Below are 20,344 nucleotides of genomic sequence, written 5' to 3'. Positions count from 1 at the left end.
TGAAACATGAATGAAGATAAATTCTAGAACAGAAAAGTTGTGGCTTCCTTACTGGCTGCAAGTGATAAAACAATTTAATCTCAGAGTTAAGACTAAATAACTATTGGTAGGTATAAATATGAATGAAATTGTAAAAAAATATACTTTTGTATTTAGAACCACCTCCTTTCCTACTTTGATCTAAAAATTCCGGAATGTATCAAATCTGGTAACTGAACCAGTGAGGGTTGGGTGGTGGGGCAAAGAACATACATAGAAAGTGACCAAAGAGGAAACATGAGAGGCACTAAAAGTCTAGGGAAGCCCCTACGAGAAGCATCTAATGTACTTAGATACAAATAACCCATTAAAAAAAAAAGTAGAATTCCCCTCAAAGGACTCTTCTGGCTCTTGCAATTCAAATTAGCACCACAAAACTGAGAACTGTCTGTATAAGGGACAACTGAAGCTAAGATTCAGGCCATGTCCTGAGATCTGAGGGGAGCGTCCAGTAATAGCACCAATATGACAAGGTCAGAAAATCCTCTGTTACAAAAGCCGGCTTCTTTCTTTGCCATGGTCCTGTTAAAAGGAGCTATGCTTCAGTTATCTTTGATATGAAGGGACCACCACCTTTCCCTCTGTGATACCCTCTGCAATTTTGGGAGAAACACAACTTATGGTAGCATGTATCAACCTTGAGAAGGAGAAATACCAACCACTGGAGCATGAAAAAATATTAGTACAATAAAATTTTACAAATAAATGGTTATAATGATAAACTATAAATATGTTCATGGTCAAAGAAACGGAGGAAACATAGTGAGACACAGCATGGTGGTTCAAAGGATTTGGCCTCTGCACTACAAGTTTCTCCCTGTCTCTCTCTTTTTTTAAGAGACAAGGTCTCTCTCTGTTGCCCAGGCTGCCCAGGCATAGTACCATGACTCACTGTGCACTGGTGCAATCATGGCAAAACTCTTGAGCTCAAGTAATCCTCCCACCTCGGCCTCCCGAGTGCTGGGACTACAGGTGTGCACCACCACGCCTGGCTAATTTTTTGTAAAGATGGGGGTCTCGCTATGTTGCCCAGGCTGGTCTTGAACTCCTGGGCTCAAATGATCCTCCTCCCTTGGACTCCCAAAGTGCAGGGATTACAGACCTGAGTTGCTGCACCTGGCCTCCTCTCTGTGTTGGGGTCAGCAGATTGCCCTTTGTCTTGCCTGGTTGTTTATTCTGTGTAAACTAGAGTGAGATCCTTCCACCCTCCTTTCTATTCTCTGTGTGGCGGGGCCAGGGAGCTTTCCATTGCCCCTGGGGGTGGGGGAGAGGGTGTGGAATGTGCCCTCTGGGTGCTGCTGCCTCTCAGGCATTTTTCTTGCCTGATGAGTTTCTCAGCCCTCTATACTCTGTTTTTCTGGTATGGCAGCAGAAATCCCACGTGTTTCTGGTAGGCCTGCAGCATCCTTGCTTAGTTTCCAGTGCAGATGCAGATATCCTCTATTTTCTGTTTAGGGTTTGGCAGTGGGAACCAGGTGGGCCTTGTTTAGGGGAGGGGCTGTAACACCATCTGTGTTCACATAATCCCTCCTGCCCCCACAGCCTCCCTATACTCCTGTAAAAGTTCTCTGCAACAAGAGTCGCATGATTAAACATTTCTTTTATTAAAACTAAAATTGTAGAAGCTTTTCTATGCACTTTGCCTTTCCCTAATCATCTGATTTGCATGCATTTATTATTCTAGGTTGGCAACAGAGATGATTCCAATCTTTATATAAATGTGAAGCTGAAGGCTGCTGAAGAGGTAACGCCAGAAGAGCTGTGCCATCACCCTCCCCAACCTCCACCTGGGTCCTATCGGTTACCCCTTGCCCTTTTTGGTCCTCCCTGTGAAAACTTTTATCACCCACAGGAGACATTAGTTTATCTATTTTGCAAGTCAGAAATGGGTGGGTTAGATCTGTGGCCTCTGGTTTGCCCTTGAGTTTTTGTTTTCTCATTAATGATTTTCTTCCCTCTGGTTTGCCCTTGAGTTTTTGTTTTCTCGTTAATGATTTTCTTCCCAAAGAGCAGGATGTCAATTCAGAAAAGTGACAAGTCTCAATCATTTTAGGAGATTTATTTGCCAAAATTAAGGACACACCTGGGAGACAGGTCTATGCCTTTCTCCGAAGATGATTTTGAGTTCTCCAAATTTAAAGAGGAAAGGGTGGGTTATTGAGAAGTACACAATTTTCATGTAAGAGGTGGGTAGGGAAAAATAGTCATTCATGACCTTGTCTGGCTTTGTGAATCTGCGTTTTTTACATAAGATGACAGATGGCCAGACGCGGTGGCTCACGCCTGTAATCCCAGCACTTTGGGAGGCAGAGGCAGGTGGATCACCTGAGGTCGGGAGTTTGAGACCAGCCTAAGAAACATGGAGAAACCCCATTTCTACTAAAAATACAAAAAATTAGCCAGGCGTGGTGGCGCATGCCTGTAATCCCAGCTACTCCGGAGGCTGAGGCAGGAGAATTGCTTGAACCTGGGAGGCGAAGGTTGTGGTGAGCCGAGATTGTGCCATTGCACTCCAGCCTGGGCAATAAGAGTGAAACTCCATCCAAAAAAGAAAGACGATACAGACAAGTGGGGCAGAGGAAAAATGCAGGCAATCTGCATTTTACATAAGATAACATAGACAGAATTGGGCAGGGGAAAAATCAGATATACATTTGTGTCTGGTGGGCTGGGGGGATTTACATTGCCATGGTGAAATTTTAACAGAAACATCGTAAAGATCTTGCAGCTCACTACGAATTTCCTTGTGGGCAAAATATGGGGGAGGCATGTAGCTTTTCATCTTGTAACATCTTATTTAGGAACCAAAATGGGGAGGCAGATTTGCATGACCCAGTTCCCAGCTTAGCTTTTCCCTTTGACTTAATGAATTTGGGGTCCCAAGATTTAATTTCCTTTCTCAAGGAATAGCAAGCATAACATTGCTGAAGAGCAGTGGTGGCAATTAACAAATGAATGATGAATGAGTTGAAGTGAGGGACTCATTCTTCAGAACATATAAGGGTGAAATGATGACCAACACCTTGTTTGTTAGTCATGTCTGTAAAAAAAATGGTTCAATATCTCAAGTCGTCTTGCCATTTACCTGCTTTTAATGTCCATTTTGCAGATTGGGATCAAAGCCACTCACATCAAGTTACCAAGAACAACCACAGAATCTGAGGTGAGCTTTTGTGAGTTGATTGTGAAGAGGGAAGGTGAAGTGGTTTCCTCTCTGGTTTTGGTTTAGGGGGCTTTGGGGACTGACACATTTAGCCAAGACCTCCAGGTGTTTGTTTTGTTTTTGTTTTGTGACACAGTTTTGCTCTTGTCGCCCAGGCTGGAGAGCAATGATGCAATCTCGACTCCCTGCAACCTCCGCCTCCCGGGTTCAAGCAATTCTCCTGCCTCAGCCTCCCGAGTAGCTGGGATTACAGGTGCCCACCGCCTTGCCCGGCTAATTTTTATATTTTTAATAGAGACGGGATTTCACCACGTTGGCCAGGCTGGTCTCGAACTCCTGACCTTAGGTGATTTACCCGCCTTGGCCTCCCAAAGTGCTGGGATTACAGGCATGAGCCACCACGCTTGGCACCTCCAGGTATTCCTTCTTCACAGACTCTCACAGAGGAGATGGTGCAGGGACGAACATTTGGTACTCAAAGTGTGACTGCAGTACTGTTTGCTTCCAAATCATCTGTTGTGTTTATTAAAACTGATCTTTGGAGCTGGGCACGGTGGCTCATGCCTGTAATCCCAGCACTTTGGGAGGCCAAGGTGGGCAGATCACCTGAGGTCAGGAGTTCGAGACCAGCCTGGCCAACATGGAGAAACCCTGTCTCTACTAAAAAATACAAAATTTGCCAGGCGTGGTGGCGCATGCCTGTAATCCCAGCTACTCGGGAGGCTGAGGCAGGAGAATCACTTGAACCCAGGAGGCAGAGGTTGCGGTGAGCCGAGATCATGCCATTGCACTGCAACCTGGGCAAAAAGAGCAAAACTCCGTCTCAAAAAAAAAAAAAAAAATAGGTAAAACTGATCCTTGGCCTGTAATTATCTGCATTCTAAAAACCAAATATGTATTCCTTTTATATGAGGTTCAGGAATAGGCAGAACAAATCCGCAGTGATTAAAGTCAGAACTGTGGTTGCCTGTAGGTGCGAGATTAATGCTAAAGGTGTAGGAGGATAAAGCAACTTTCTTGAGGTTATGGCAATGTTCCATATATGTGCTGTCCAGTATGGGAGCCACTAGCCCCATGAGGCTATTTGAATTTAATTAAAATGAAATAAAATTAAAAATTCACTTCCTTGGTTGTACTAGCCACTTTGCAAGGGTTCAGTAGCTGCTATTGTATTATAAGGTGCAAATTATAGAAAATTTCTGCCATCGCAGAAAAGATGATTGGACATTGCTGCTCTACATCTTGATTTGGATGATTGTAACATGGGTATTATTGCTGTAATAAGTTATTAGAGTTCTTAGCTCTTTTTATTTTACTGTATTGTATTTTTAGAGACAGGGTCTCACTTGTTGCCTCAGCTGCAGCACAGTGGTGTGGTCATAGCTCATTGTAGCCTCAACCTCCTAAGCTCAAGTGATCCTCCCACCTCAGCGTCTTGAGCAGCTGGGACTATAGGCATGATTTATTTTATTTTATTTATTTTATTTTATTTTTTATTTTATTTTATTTCATAGATAGAGTTTTACTCTTGTCGCCCAGGCTAGAGTGCAGTGGTGCAATCTTGGCTCACTGTAACCTCCACCTCCTGGGTTCAAGCGATTCTCATGCTTCAGCCTCCTGAGTAGCTGTGACTACAGGCATGTGCCACCACACCCAGCTAATTTTTGTATTTTTAGTTGCCCATATTGCCTAGGCTGGTCTCAAACTCCTGACCTCAAGTGATCTGCCCACCCAAGCCTCCCAAAGTGCTGGGATTACAGGCGTGAGCCACTGTGCCTGTCCCCCGCCCCCCCCTTTTTTTTTTTTTTGAGACAGAGTCTTGCTCTGTTGCCCAGGCTGGAGTGCAGTGGTACGATCTCAGCTCACTGCAACCTCCGCTTCCTGGGTTCAAGCGATTCTTATGCCTCAGCCTCCTGAGAGGCTGAGATTACAGACACGTGACACCACGCCCAGCTTATTTTTTATATTTTTGTAGAGACAGGATTTCACCACGTTGGCCAGGCTGGTTTCAAACTCCTGGCTTCAAGTGATCCAGTAGCTGCTATTGTATTGTAAGGTACAAATTATAGAAAATAATTTTCTATATTTTGGGAGGCCTGCCTTGGCCTCCCAAAGTGCTGGGATGACAGGTGTGAGCCACCGCACCCAGCCCTAATTTTTTTTTTTTTTTTTTTGAGATGGAGTTTCACTATCGTTGCCCAGGCCAGAGTGCAATGGCGCAATCTCAGCTCACCGCTGGAGTGCAGTGGCACTATCTCAGCACACTGCAACCTCCGCCTCCTGGGTTCAAGCAATTCTCCTGCCTCAGCCTCCCGAGTAGCTGGGATTACAGGCATGCACCACCACGCCTGGCTAATTTAGTATTTTTAGTAGAGACAGGGTTTCACTATGTTGGCCAAGCTGGTCTCAAACTCCCAACCTCAGATGATCTACCAACCTCAGCCTCCCAAAGTGCTGGCATTACAGGCGTGAACCACCGCACCCAGCCCCCGGCCCTAATTTAAAAAAAATTTTTGTAGATATCACATTTCACTGTGTTGCCCAGGCTGGTCTTGAACTCCTGGGTTCAAGTAATCCTCCTGACTTGGCCTCCCAAAGTGCTGGGATTACAGGCATGAGCCACCTCGCCCAGCCACTTAGCTCTTTTATTTGATGGACTTCTTACCAGACACCTAGGGGATGCATTCTGTGTTAAAGTACAGGTGCTCTCAGGATTCAAGGGGAATGTACATTCTGAAAGGATTATAATTAAAGTGTTGGGGGAAAATAGGGCAACCTAAATTTTGCCTTAGAAAGTGTTTCTTCCTACCTTTTGATTTCTATGTGATATACAAATTATATATGGTATTACTTTTAGGTGATCAAGTACATTACATCTTTGAATGAAGACTCTACTGTACACGGGTTCTTAGTGCAGCTACCTTTAGATTCAGAGAATTCCATTAACACTGAAGAAGTGATCAATGCTATTGCACCCGAGAAGGATGTGGATGGGTAAGTGTGGCTTGGCTTCCTATGTCTCATTGCATGCTTTCATTTATAATATGTTTCGATTTGGGGAATACAGCATAAATGTTTCTAAAGAGTAAAGACATCTAATTGCCTTTATTTCCTTCTTATTTCCATCACTTTTTTTAGATTGACTAGCATCAATGCTGGGAAACTTGCTAGAGGTGACCTCAATGACTGTTTCATTCCTTGTACGCCTAAGGGATGCTTGGAACTCATCAAAGAGGCAGGTAAAAACAACAAACCAAACAACAAGAAAGCACCATTTCCTGAATCCTGGTCTTGACATGTGGTGGCATAGAGGAGGTACATTGTGGGCCATAAATAAATGGATTTGATTGGCAGAAGGGCCTGTCTACTAAGGATGTTACCTAAATTTTCTCTCAATTTTCTCAGCAACTCTATGAAGTAGGTACTGTTATTGTTCAACTGCTAAGAAAATAGGCTCAGGCCAGGCACGGCAGCTCATGCCTGTAATCCTAGCACTCTGGGAGGCCGAAGAGGGCTGAGATCACCTGAGGTCATGAATTCGAGACCAGCCTGGTCAACATGGTGAAACCCTGTCTCTACTAAAAATACGAAAAAATTATCCAGGCAGGGTGGCGTGCACCTGTACTCCCAGCTATTCAGGAGGCAGAGGTGGGAGGATTGCTTGAACCCGCGAGGCGGAGGTTGCAGTGAGCCGAGATCACCCCACTGCACTCCAGCCTGGGCAACAGAGTGAGACCCTGTCTCTAAAACAAACAAACAAACAAACAAACAAACAAAACCAGCTCAGAGAGAGCAAGTAACTTGTCTGGGAGGCAACGGAACCGAGATTTGAATTCAGAGAGTTACCTGAGTTCAAAGCAATTTATTTTTTGCGAAAAAATAACCTATACGGTAATAAAAATTTGGATAGTTTAAAAGGATATGAAGTGAAAGGTCCCACCACTCCCCACCCCCAAAATGGGCACTGAATCTCCACAGTAGTTCCAGGACTCGACAGATGGCTGGAAATGGGTCTCCTGCACAGTTGGCCATATTGTCCCGTTACTAGTTAGCACCTTGCTATTTTAATTTCATTATGAATACTTTTAGCAGAGGTTATTTTTTTACAGGGAAATGGGTCCTGGTAAAAAGAAGTAGGTCAGAAGTTTCAAGTGGAAAGTTTTGGCCAGCATAAATGAAAATTTTCTGTGGTTGGCAAGAGAAGGTCAAGCCATAAGCTTTGACAGTTCATTTCTACAGTTAAATGTATATTCTTCAGCATATTTAGCAAACATTGTAGTGCCTTGCTTAAAAAAAAAAAAATCCCACGAGGACAGCACCTGAAGGCCTCTCACTGCCTCTTATTGACAGTGATGCTACCATTTGCCTTGATGCAGTTTTTTGTTTTTTTTTTTTTTTGAGACGGAGTCTCGCTTTGTCGCCCAGGCTGGAGTGCAGTGGCGCGATCTCGGCTCACTGCAAGCTCCGCCTCCCGGGTTCACGCCATTCTCCTGCCTCAGCCTCTCCGAGTAGCTGGGACTACAGGCGCCCACCACCACGCCCGGCTAATTTTTTGTATTTTTAGTAAAGACGGGGTTTCACCGTGGTCTCGATCTCCTGACCTCATGATCCGCCTGCCTCGGCTTCCCAAAGTGCTGGGATTACAAGCGTGAGCCACCGCGCCCGGCCTCCTGATGCAGTTTTAACTCTTCTGCTGAATCCTAAAAAGTATAGAAAGTTACCTTTTAAAACTTTGAAGTCTTTACTTCTAGATGTTCATGATGTTAACATTATTATGAGTTTATCTTTTTCTGAAAAAAATGATTTTGTGTGAGAAGCACAATTTAAACCCTTGCTGCTTTGAGCAAGGGTCCACTGCCCTCAGCCTTGACTGCCCTGAGGATTCTGATGAAGTTGTCAACTTCTCTCTGCTTTCTTCTTTGTGGACAGCTCATTTTCGGGGTCCACTTTGTGGCCACAAACACCTACAGCCTGGTTCCATCCTCATGCCTAACAGTCATGGGATTGGATCTTATCAGCTGAGGGAAGAAATATGGTCCCCTGTCCACTACTGGGTACTCACTCAGGCTGTCTTTAGTAGAGTATGAGTCAGCCCTGAAAAGGACATCGGTATATTGCCAGAAAAATGGATGCTGTGATAGCAAAAAGAAAGCTTTGCCGCCACAGTTCAATTTCCCCTTTATCACTTCCCTGCAAGTAACCCTATGGCTCAGGCCCTAAGCCAAAAGAGAAATTTGGGTGGGGAACTGTATAAACAAACTTACCAAAGTTGGAAGGAATTACCCATACTAATCTAATTTCCTACACATCTCTCCAACCTGTTTCATACACCCTATTTGTTTTAACTGTTTTTCCCATGTAATTTAATCTGATGTCTTCTTCTGTATGTCTGATTAGCTGTATGTCAGGGTTTCTTTTTTCTTTGAGTGTAGGTTTTCTTCCCACTCCCCTATGACTCAATGAATGATCTTGGTTTAAGCCACTCCCAAAAACCCACAGCAAGAAGGACACAAGTACAAGTCCCAATTTATAGCTGAAACCCTAGAGGTGAGAATATTATTACCAAAGAAGGAATGTTTTTAGGAAGGTTTCTGTTTGATGTTAAGAACCTGTTTTTGTGCACTTATTCTAAATTCTCCACGTGGCATGTGAAGGAGGGCAGCTTCTATCCTCCAACTCTGATGCAGGCTGGCTTTTCTTTCAGGGGTGCCGATTGCCGGAAGGCATGCTGTGGTGGTCGGGCGCAGTAAAATAGTCGGGGCCCCAATGCATGACTTGCTTCTGTGGAACAATGCCACAGTGACCACCTGCCACTCCAAGACTACCAATCTGGATGAGGAGGTAGGGTGTCCAGAGGAGAGGTAAAGGTGTTACGGTGGGGAGGGTGGGTGTTCTTTTCACACACTAAGTGCCAGAGGCTGCCATGTCCTTTACAATCATAACCTCATTTAACCCCATTATCTCATTTTTACAGGATGAAAAAACAAATTCAAATTAAAGGCTGAGGGGGGTGGCTCACACCTGTAGTCCCAACACTTTGGGAGGCTGAGGCAGGAGGATTGTTTGAGCCCAAGAGTTTTTGAGACCAGCCTGGGCAACACAGTGAGACACTTTCTCTGCAAAAAAAAATTAAAAATTAGCCAGATGGGGTGGGCACATGCCTGTAGTCCCAGCTACTCGGGAGGTTGAGGCAAGAGGATTGCTTGAGCCCCAGGAGGTGGAGGCTGCAGTAAGCCATGATCACACCACTGCACTCCAGCCTGGGCTACAGAGCAAGACCCCGTCTCAAGAAAAAAAAAAAAAAAATTAATTAGAAAAAACCATAAAATTAAAAGCATGCCCAAGTTTATACAGAGTTTGTTCTGTGTACTTTCTCTCTTCCTTTTTCTTTTTTATTTATTTATTTTTTGAGATGGAGTTTCACTCTTGTTGCCCAGGCTGGAGTGCAAAGGTGCAATCTCAGCTCACCACAACCTCTGCCTCCTGGTTCAAGTGATTCTCCTGCCTCAGCCTCCCAAGTAGCTGGTATTACAGGCATGTGCCACAACGCCTGGCTAATTTTGTATTTTTAGTAGAGATAGGTTTTCTCCATGTTGGTCAGGCCGGTCTCGAACTCCTGACCTCAGGTGATCCACCTGTCTCGGCCTCCCAAAGTACTGGGATTACAGGCATGAGCCACCACGCTCAGCCTTTGTCTTTTTTCTTTAGAGACAGGGTCTTGCTCTGTTGTTTAGGCTAGAGTGCAGTGGCAGTCCATCAGAGCCCACTGCAGCTTTGAACTCCTAGGCTTGAGTGATCCTCCCGCATCAACCTTCTGAGTAGCTGGGACTACAGGCATGTGCCACCATGCCTGGCTAATTTTTAAGCTTTTTGTAGCGTCAAGGGTCTCACTGTGTTGCCCAGGCTGGACTCAAACTCCTGGACTCAAGCGATCCTCCTGGTTCACCTTCCTAAAGTGCTAGGATTACAGGCGTGACCCAACATGCCTGGCCTCTCACCAAGTACTTTCTACCCTAATCTGCCTCGTGGTGGACAGGGATTAGCAGTACAGGCACTCAGATTGACCTCTGGCAGCCAGAAGCCATGTGTGTAAAAGTGGTGGCTTCAGAGTGGAGGTGCTCCAGAGGCAGTCGTGGGCAGTAGTCTGCTAATATCTATGGCAGCTTGTTCTAGATCCCTGCATCAGATTCCTGAGCCCAAGAATGAGCACACACACGTGCCTGTTGACAGTGCAGTCTCTTAAATGTGGGGAGAGAGCAGGAGAGAGGCCTAGTACCTTCTCTTTTAATCCTCCCAAAGTAGTGCTCTACATTCTGTAGGAGAAGGAACAGTGTCTGGACATTAACACACAGGGCCCCAAGCCTGTTTGCCCCTCTGCCTTGCAGGTTGACACTGATTTCCCTATTGGGTAAAATGGCTGGTGAAAGGGAGCTCTTTGGCATGTGTAGAAATGAGCACGGCATGTGAAGGGCTATCAGAAACAGTGTGTGGCTTACATTTGAGGCCTTAACCCAATATCTTACGAAATAGCTTACGACAGTTAAGAATTTAATATAAAGCTCAGGGATGTCTTTTTCATTTCTGGGGTTTTTTTTTTTGGTGTGTATTTCATTATTTCATTTCTGATGTCCAAATCCGCTACCCCTAGGTAAATAAAGGTGACATCCTGGTGGTTGCAACTGGTCAGCCTGAAATGGTTAAAGGGGAGTGGATCAAACCTGGGGCAATAGTCATCGACTGTGGAATCAATTATGTCCCAGGTGAGTGTTGCTGGAGGAGTAAGGTGGCTGCTGGTGTTGAGGATGGTATCTAGGTCATCAAAAGAAGCCTGAGAGAGAAAGTTATCTCATTTTATGCTTGTAGTACTAAGGTTTAGAGAGACTGACTAGCCCAAGGGTGCACAGAGTTAGTAGATAGAAGAGTTGCCACTTGCAAGCAGGTCTGCCTGGTGCCAGAGCCTGTGATTTTCATCCTGTGCTGTACAGCTTCCAAGATGATTTTGTCCAGGGAGAAAGTGAGAGGGAGGGCAGGAGGGATATATCAGTTTATCTTCATGTAGAGATCACCCTTTATTTTAGCAAAGTTTATAGATGGATTTAAAATACAGTATAATTATTGCAAAGTGCTATGAGAGTCCAGAAGAGGGACTCATTCTGCCAAGAGGAGGGCTTTACAAAGAAGATATTTGACCTGGGTTTTTTTCTAGGCTGAGAGGATAAATCTAGCCTTTTAATCATGTCCAAAACTGTACTCGGCATCCTCATCCCCAAGTTACCCCTTACTCCCGTCTTTTGATTAGTATCACCATTCTTCCTTTCCGCAGGTCTGAAGCCTTTTAGTTTCCCTCCCAAGCATTCCCTATATTGGATCAGTCTCTAAATATTGGGAATTGTTTTCTCTCTCCTCTGTTCTCAGTGTCACCACTCAGTGTTACCTTCTCAGCTGATGGGCTGTGATAACTTCCTTGTAGATGTCCCTCCCTCCAGCTGCTTCCCACTCAGATCTATCCCCATGCTCTCGCCTTGCCATGTTCACCTTCTGGCATGGACATTTGAGCCTCTTCCTTCTTATTTGCCAGACTCCTTAGCCTCACACTAATTTCAGTGACCTCTGCAGCCTGTGATCTCACTTGCGCATGGTGAATACCTGTCTTCAACTTGTAAAGTAGACCACTTTCCCTTCCCTGCACATGCCTCGTTTGTCCTTTGTAGTTCCCTTACCTGCATTCTTAGTGGAGTGGGCTACTCTTTCAAACAGAAAACCTCACAGAACAATAGGGCAAAACTTGTATACGTCCTCATAGATTCAAGAAAGGAACAATCTTTAACTGAGCAACTATTGTGTATCAAGCACAATGCTAGGCCTTGGGCTACACAACTGAATAAGGTTCAACTTCACCTTCACCTTCAGCTGCTTCCTCCCCATCTCCTCTCTGTCATGTCTGTTATTCCTTCCAAACCTTGTTTGATTTCCCCTTATCAAGGGATGATCTTTCTTTCTCTCCCTCCCTCCTCTCCCATAGAACATGTGTATTGTATCTTTTATTGCATGTGTCTCATGTGTAGCGTCCTGTGCTCTCCTGCCTAGATAGCTCCTCAAGGGCAATGGTCACTGTGGCGCCACATCCAGCTTCCTGCCATCTGACCACTGGCACTCATATCTGTTGAATTGTTGAAGGGAGTTATAGCTAGAAGTCTTTTTTCTCCCTTCCCATCTCAAGTTTCAGATGTAGATGCTGAGCTGCCAGGAACATTAGTCACTGTCAAGCCTTCACCGTTTTTAACCTCCCTCCCACTCTCCCTACCGTGCTTTTAAGACAGTAGCTCATAATTGATCACTCATTTTCTTGTAGTGTAATTATCTAACAGGCGATAAAGAAATTGCTCTCCTACAACTCCTCACTTTGAATACTTGCGATATGACATTCAAGCTCAGTCTTTTTAAAACCTCACATATTTCTGCTTCTGGCATTTTTTTTTTTTTTTTTGGATTACATGTGAGAAACGGAGAAGAAAAACCTGGGTGGCGATCTTGAGTCTTGCAGATAGGTAGGAGATGTTGACTTAAACATGAAACTTGCCATCCTTTTCACATTGATTCCTTACATAGAAAATAAAATACGAATAAAATCAAAGCAGTATCTTCCCTCCTGGTCAACAGTGTTTTTACTGATCTTGGGCATATAGGCAAATGAATGCTGATAAAGCTGGATGTTATTGTGTTCCCCAAAGGATGGCAGAATCACTCAGTTACAGACCAGCAAATGGGCTGCAGGACCTAAAGACTGATATTTGCAAATGTTCACTTTAGAAGCAACATTTTCTACCACTGAGCTACTTCTTGGTTCATATTTTGATTATTTAAATAGTTTGCATGGTCCACTCAGGGATAACATTGTAAGTCACTTGCCAAATTAAGAATGAATCAAGGTGTGTATACCTTTTCCAAAGAAGTAGTATTTTTAAAGATTCGAGTGCAGGGCAGAACGTATTGGCCAGAGAAACACATAAAAGTATTCTTCCTGCTTGGCTTACTAAAGACAAACTGAGAAGGGCCAGATCAATAGTGTTTTATTTGGAAGGCTTAAAAAGAGGGAACAGATTCCCCACCCTACTCCATTCCAGTCTCAACCTATCCAGTGTAGCTGCTTCTGGACTGGCCTCTATTATTAGGGTCCCCAAATTAAATGTAGAAGAGTCAGGGCTCAGCTGGATCTTTAGTTGAATTTTGTACATGTGATTTCCCAAAGAAAGAGAAATTCTAGGGCTGGGGGTAGATAACCAAAACATTTGCTCATTACTAAGGTCATATGCTTGGCTGAGTAGTGGTCACTTTTTCCACTGACCACATCATCCTATCCACGAAGCACTGCATATTTAGCAGTGTCTCGTCAACCCTGACAGTATTTGGTTTAGGAGCAAAACTGAACTCATCCAGTGCTGCGTTTAGTCATGTAGTCAAAGATATGTGTCTCTTATCTGTGGAAAAACGAAAATGACTAACATTAACACATAGAAATAGATGCAGCGGGTATTTCAAGCTAACTACAGTGTGAAGACTATTGAAACTTGTACAGAGGGCAAACCACTATCTATATTTCCTTGGCATTTTGAAATGACTCTAGGGGCTGTGAGAGGAAATGTTCCGCCATAGTTTGCTGCTTTATAATCTTCTAGAAACCTGAAACCATCCCAATGAGTTGTGTTGACCAGCTCCTTTTACTTCATATAAAAAATATCTTACATATCTGTGGTGGAAAGAGAAACTCTTGCATTTGGAGGCTGCTTTTTCAATTTCAGTAATGTACACATTTTCTCATTTTGCCCTCAGCAAACTTGTGATAGGTAGTGTTAAGCCTTCTTTGCATTTTGGACTTCAGATTAATATGGAGCCCACAGGAGCTGCAGAACTAACTTTTTTTTTTTGAGACGGAGTTTCGCTCTTGTTGCCCAGGCTAGAGTGCAATGCTCACTGCAACGTCTGCCTCCTGGGTTCAGGTGAGTCTCCTGCCTCAGCCTCTGAGCAGCTGGGATTACAGGTGCCCGCTACCACGCCCAGCTGATTTTTTTATATTTTTAATAGAGACGGGGTTTCACCATGCTGGCCAGGCTGGTCTCGAACTCCTGACCTCAGGTGATCCACCCGCCTTGGCCTCCCAAAGTGGTGGCATTACAGGTGTGAGCCACCATGCCTGGCCCTTTTAATAAAAGAGCTGATGCTACAGCTAATCTCTTTTTTTTTTTTGAGACAGAGTCTCGCTCTGTCGCCCAGGCTGGAGTGCAGTGGCGCAATCTCCGATCACTGCAAGCTCTGCCCCCCGGGTTCATGCCATTCTCCTGCCTCAGCCTCCTGAGTAGCTGGGACTACAGGTGCCCGCCACCATGCCCGGCTAATTTTTTTGTATTTTTAGTAGAGATGGGGTTTCGCCGTGTTAGCCAGGATGGTCTTGATCTCCTGACCTGGTGATCCGCCCGCCTTGGCCTCCCAAAGTGCCTGCTAATCTCTTAATTCTGGCTTCTTGCCTCCACCTTGGAGCTTCTTCTCGGTTGTGGCGATCTGATCAGAGAGAAGTGGTGATGTCGCTAAGACTACCAGATGCAGCACGGGAGCCTTATTGCTTCGGGGTCTAGGCCCGCCCCCAGCCCCTCCTGGAAGTGCACTGAAGCCAAGTGTAGGATGTTCTTTGTGTGAGTGAGCAATGATGCATCATTGGGTTTTGTTCTCTTGAATAGCTATTCTTTGCTGGTAAGATTTGTAGTTGTTCTTGTGTCCTTTTAAGGGAAGTGTAATTATATTCTTTGCCTTCAGCATACATTTAAGTAGCTGTGTCTTTGGAATTGGATGTTGAATTGTTCCTCCAGCTCACACATGGAGCTCACAAAATGCTGACAGTTGCTGTAGAAACGATATCTGGCAGCTGTGACAGAGTTGGATCTTTGTGCGCCCAAAAAATTTCCTTTGTAGGCTTTAGCAAATTAACATTTTAAAAGGTGCTTATTATATACTGGGTAGTTGGTTTTAAGAATAAAAAACAGTTGGTATTTTATTTGCCACCTGAGAGACTACAAAAGGATTCTCCAGGTTCTGAAAAACCACTTATGCGTCTTGTGAATTTTTGCAGGTAAAATAATTTTCTCCCTAAGAAATAGCAAACATCTGTCATTCCATAGCTTTTAAGTTAGTAGGCACTGGAGCCTGATGGGACTAACACACCCTAAAATTCTGCTGAGTTTTTGTCATAACTGATCACCAGGATTGTGATTCTGAGACTTAGTTTTGATTTCTCCCCACTTGACCAGATAATAAAAAACCAAATGGGAGAAAAGTTGTGGGTGATGTGGCATACGACGAGGCCAAAGAGAGGGCGAGCTTCATCACTCCTGTTCCTGGCGGCGTAGGGCCCATGACAGTTGCAATGCTCATGCAGGTAATTGTGAATAAAAGTTTCTATAAGAGTTCTGAAAAGCTGATCGAGTTTTGGCCGCTTTTCTCCCCAAGTAGAAATGTCAAAAACCTACTCAGAAGTTAAGTAAAGATGTGAATTTATTGAGAAAAAGGGAAGGGAAGAACAGAGAAATAAGATCAGGCACATTAATAGAGGAAAGTAGGGATGGCATAATTCCAATCTCTTTTGGAATATAATAACTTTGAAAGAAGAAAAGTGCAATCACACTGGCTTGGCCAGGTCTGTTTTGGTTTGCCTTCCCTTTCTTTTTTTTTTTTTTTTTTTGAGACGGAGTTTTGCTCTTGCTGCCCAGGCTGGAGTGCAATGGTGTGATCTTGGCTTACCGCAACCTCCATCTCCCTGATTCAAGTGATTCTCCTGCCTCAGCCTCCTGAGTAGCTGGGATTACAGGTGTGCGCCACCACGCCTGGCGAATTTTGTATTTTTAGTAGAGACAGAGGTTTCTCCACGTTGGTCAGGCTGGTCTGGAACTCCTGACCTCAGGTGATCCGCCCACCTCGGCCTTCCAAAGTGCTGGGATTACAGGTGTGAGCCACTGTGCCCAGCCTTCTTTCCCTTTCTAACATGCACCAGCTGACAGGGGCCAGGCGAGCAGCCCCAAAGCATGTTAGGTGCCTGTTGACTCTTACCTCAGATTGAAGCATGGTAATAAGTGGGTCTGAAGCAGTTCATTTTGTGATTGAACTGGAGTGACCTGGAGCTTGAAACTGAGGTGAGGATTAAAATAACCACCTCTTCTAAGTTTCATGTATTTCATTTTGTTTAGAGCACAGTAGAGAGTGCCAAGCATTTCCTGGAGAAATTTAAGCCAGGAAAGTGGATGATTCAGTATAACAACCTTAACCTCAAGACGCCTGTTCCAAGGTAAAAATGAAAGTTTTACTGATTTAAAACTTTGTGAATTGTTGGTTTTTAGTTGACAGATACTGTGAGTTCACATATGCTCCCTCTGAAGGTGTCTTCAGTGGTTGGGGTTGGGTTGGGGGCTTGTTATTACTGTGGGATTAATTAAACTCAGTGGATAAACATTAATACCTATTTTCTATGTTTCCAAAGTGACATTGATATATCACGATCTTGTAAACCGAAGCCCATTGGTAAGCTGGCTCGAGAAATTGGTCTGCTGTCTGAAGAGGTAGAATTATATGGTGAAACAAAGGCCAAAGTTCTCCTGTCAGCACTAGAACGCCTCAAGCACCGGCCTGATGGGAAATACGTGGTGGTGACTGGGTATGGTTTTTATTCATGTTGCCATCCGAATCTTAGTATCAGTCCTGATCATTAATATCAGGCGTTGCATTTGCACTTGGCACATGTATGCAGAGGTGCCTTTAATTTGATTTTAGCATTTTCACCTATATTTGATCTCATTTGATCTCATTTGATCCTTACAGCAATCCTGAGAGGTAGGTAAGAATAGATTATAATCATAGATGAGAAAATTGGTCAAGGTTATCCATCTAGTAAGTGGAAGAGTTTGGTCTTAAAACCCGGTCTTAAGATAGAATCACCTTTTTTTGTTGTTGTTGTTGTTGTTGTTGTTGTTGTTGTTGTTTTGAGACAGAGTCTCACTCTGTGCCCAGGCTGGAGTGCAGTGGCATGATCTCGGCTCACCACAACCTCTGTCTCCCGAGTTCAAGTGGTTCTCCTGCCTCAGCATTCCGAGTAGCTGGGACTACAGGTGCAAGCCACCACACCTAGCTAATTTTTGTATTTTTAGTAGAGACTGTATTTCACTATGTTGGCCAGGCTGGTCTCGAACTCCTGACCTTGTGATCCACCCACCTCAGCCTCCCAAAGTGTTGGGATTACAGGCGTGAGACACCGCACCCGGCCAGAATCACCTTTTTGAACCCAAAATTCATTAATTCGATGGATTTACTAAGCATTCATTTTTATTGCTGGGCTGAGGTTATATTAAAAAGCTAGTTTTTGAGAATATAAAATGAGAAATTAAAATTATAGCCGTGTCTTTACAAGATAAAGTATATTTGCTTCTTACAGCAAGAAGAGCTAAAATACAGGAATCATTTTTTTTCTTAAAGTTTTTTGGAAATTACAACTAAGACTTTTGAAAGAGATATCTTTCAGGGCTTTTGTCTTTCTTTTTCTTTGTCTTTTCTTTCTTTTTTTTCTTTAAGAGATGGGGTTTTGCTCTGTTGCCCAGGCTGGAGTACAGTGGTGCAGTCATAGCTTACTGTAGCCTGGAACTCCTGGGATCAAGTGATCCTCTTGCCTCAGCCTCCTATATAGCTGGGACTACAGGCATACACTGCTATGCCTGACTTTGTCTTTCTTAATCTTTAGATTACGAGTCATTCTCTAGGATCTGCTAGGTATGACTTAGTGATTCAGATACACTTAATTCTTTAAACCTTTTTCTGTTTTGCTTTCATCTTGAAGAATAACTCCAACACCCCTGGGAGAAGGGAAAAGCACAACTACAATCGGGCTAGTGCAAGCCCTTGGTGCCCATCTCTACCAGAATGTCTTTGCGTGTGTGCGACAGCCTTCTCAGGGCCCCACCTTTGGAATAAAAGGTACTAGTGAGACTGGACCATGGGTGGTGACAGGGGACCTGCTTCTCCTTCAGTCCTCCCAGGCCCACGCGACCTATGATACTTATGGGGTCTTCAACTCATTCAACACCAGGAATGTCATTCTCACAAACCTCTATAGTCATGCTTTTTTGTTGTTGTTGTTTTGAGACGGAGTCTTGCTCTGTGCCCCAGGCTGGAGTGCAGTGGCTCGATCTCGGCTCACTGCAAGCTCCGCCTCCCGGGTTCACGCCATTCTCCTGCCTCAGCCTCCCGAGTAGCTGGGACTACAGGCGCCCGCCAACACACCCGGCTAATTTTTTGTATTTTTAGTAGAGACGGGGTTTCACCGTGTTAGCCAGGATGGTCTCGATCTCCTGACCTCGTGTTCCGCCCGCCTCGGCCTCCCAAAGTGCTGGGATTACAGGCTTGAGCCACCGCGCCCGGCCCTATAGTCATGCTTTTGATGAGGGCTGTCATTGGATCTCCCCAGCTCCTGCTGTCACTGTTTGCCACTGCACAGGGATTCTCTGGGATGGGTGATATGTAGCTGGAGGTGCTTTTATTTGACCCTCATAGTCCACTGCCACAGTAACCATAAAGGTAATTATAGCTACTGATCATCTTATGGACACTCCAGAGAAAATGACAAACCTCAGAGATGTTTCACTTTGTTGGGAATAAGAAAAGCCTACCTTTATTGAATATATGCTTTGTGCCAGATATTGTGCTGAGCAGTTTTTGCATATTATTTTATCATCCAGTACGAGATAGTATTGTCACCATTTTACAATAGCAGCAACTGGGACTTCAGAGGTGGCTTGGTCAAAGGCACCTGTATTAAGTACCAGAGTGATTCTTCCATGTCTATTTCAAGCTCTAAATTACTACCATACTCATACTTTACCTTCAGATTTTTATTGCTGCGGTACTAAGAACATGTGTTTTTTTGTTGTTTTTTTTTTGAGACAGGGTCTCACTCACTCTGTCACCCAGGCTGGAATGCAGTGGTGCGATCTTGGCTCACTGCAACCTCTCCACCTTCTAGGTTCAAGAGATTCTCCTGCCACAGCCTCCCGAGTAGCTGGGATTACAGGCGTGCATGACCATGCCTGGCTAATTTTTGTATTTTTGGTAGAGACGGGGTTTCACTATTTTGGCCAGGTTGGTCTTGAACTTCTGACCTCAAGTGATCTGCCTGTCCCAGCCTTCCAAATTGGTAGGACTATAGGCATGAGCCACCGTGCCAAGCTGCTATCTTAATTAAAATAATTTTTATTAATTATGATAGGTTCTTAGAGTTAGCTTTCTCTGCTTGGTGAGGGTATCACATTTTGCTTGTTCTGGCAATTACTACAAATGTTGACACCGGGTACACCTTCACCCTTCCACCTTTTTTTTTTTTGGAGACAGAGTCTCGCTCTGTTGCCTAGGCTGGAGTACAGTGGCACTATCTTGGCTCACTGCAACCTCCGCCTCCTGGTTTCAAGCAATTCTCCTGCCTCAGCCTCCCGAGTAGCTGGGACTACAAGTGCGTGCCACCATGCCTGGCTAATTTTTGTGTTTTTAGTGGAGATGGGGGTTTCACTATGTTGGCCAGGCTGGTCTTGAACTCCTGACCTTGTGATCTGCCTGCCTCGGCCTCCCAACATGCTGAAATTATAGGCGTGAGCCACCATGCCTAGCCCACCCTTCCACCTATTTTATAAATATAATCACTTTGTTCTGCTCTTGAGCTTGTCTTAACCCCCTTTCAACTTCAGCACGAGCTATTCCTTGTTCTGCTTATTGAACCCATTATTTTCCTTTTACTCTTATTGCAAATTGCCTCACTGCACGGTCTCTGCCTCACAGAAACAAAATACATATTAATATCTCTGGGCTGGGTGCAGTGGCTCATGCCTGAAATCCCAGCACTTTGGGAGGGCGAGGTGGTAGATTACTTGAGGCCAGGAGTTCGAGACCAGCCAGGCCAACATGGCAAACCCCGTCTCTATTAAAAACACAAAAATTAGCTGGGCATGGTGGTATGTGCCTGTAATCCCAACCCATTATCCTCCAGCCTGTGAGACAGTATGAGACTCTGTCTAAAAAAAAAAAAAAAAAAAATATATATATATCTGATTTACATTTATTGCA

General features: G+C 44.4%; 1 protein-coding gene across 2 annotated transcripts in view; it reads left to right on the top strand.

The window, feature by feature from the left end:
- MTHFD1 (methylenetetrahydrofolate dehydrogenase, cyclohydrolase and formyltetrahydrofolate synthetase 1) overlaps positions 1 to 20,344 on the top strand; it is a 72,014-nt gene that overhangs the window by 21,517 nt on the left and 30,153 nt on the right. For both annotated transcript variants that reach the window (XM_032180484.2, XM_032180482.2), the window contains exons 3-12: positions 1,724 to 1,783; positions 3,149 to 3,202; positions 6,060 to 6,196; positions 6,341 to 6,441; positions 8,907 to 9,043; positions 10,851 to 10,962; positions 15,502 to 15,629; positions 16,435 to 16,532; positions 16,725 to 16,898; positions 18,072 to 18,208. In XM_032180484.2, the coding sequence (XP_032036375.1) occupies positions 1,724 to 1,783; positions 3,149 to 3,202; positions 6,060 to 6,196; positions 6,341 to 6,441; positions 8,907 to 9,043; positions 10,851 to 10,962; positions 15,502 to 15,629; positions 16,435 to 16,532; positions 16,725 to 16,898; positions 18,072 to 18,208 (1,138 nt within the window). The remainder of the gene's footprint in view (positions 1 to 1,723; positions 1,784 to 3,148; positions 3,203 to 6,059; positions 6,197 to 6,340; positions 6,442 to 8,906; positions 9,044 to 10,850; positions 10,963 to 15,501; positions 15,630 to 16,434; positions 16,533 to 16,724; positions 16,899 to 18,071; positions 18,209 to 20,344) is intronic.

This window comes from Hylobates moloch, unplaced genomic scaffold (assembly GCF_009828535.3).
Source record: "Hylobates moloch isolate HMO894 unplaced genomic scaffold, HMol_V3 SCAFFOLD_16, whole genome shotgun sequence".
NCBI lineage: Eukaryota > Metazoa > Chordata > Mammalia > Primates > Hylobatidae > Hylobates > Hylobates moloch.
Note: the sequence above shows the minus strand (reverse complement) of the source record. Positions and strands in the feature narration are given on the sequence as shown.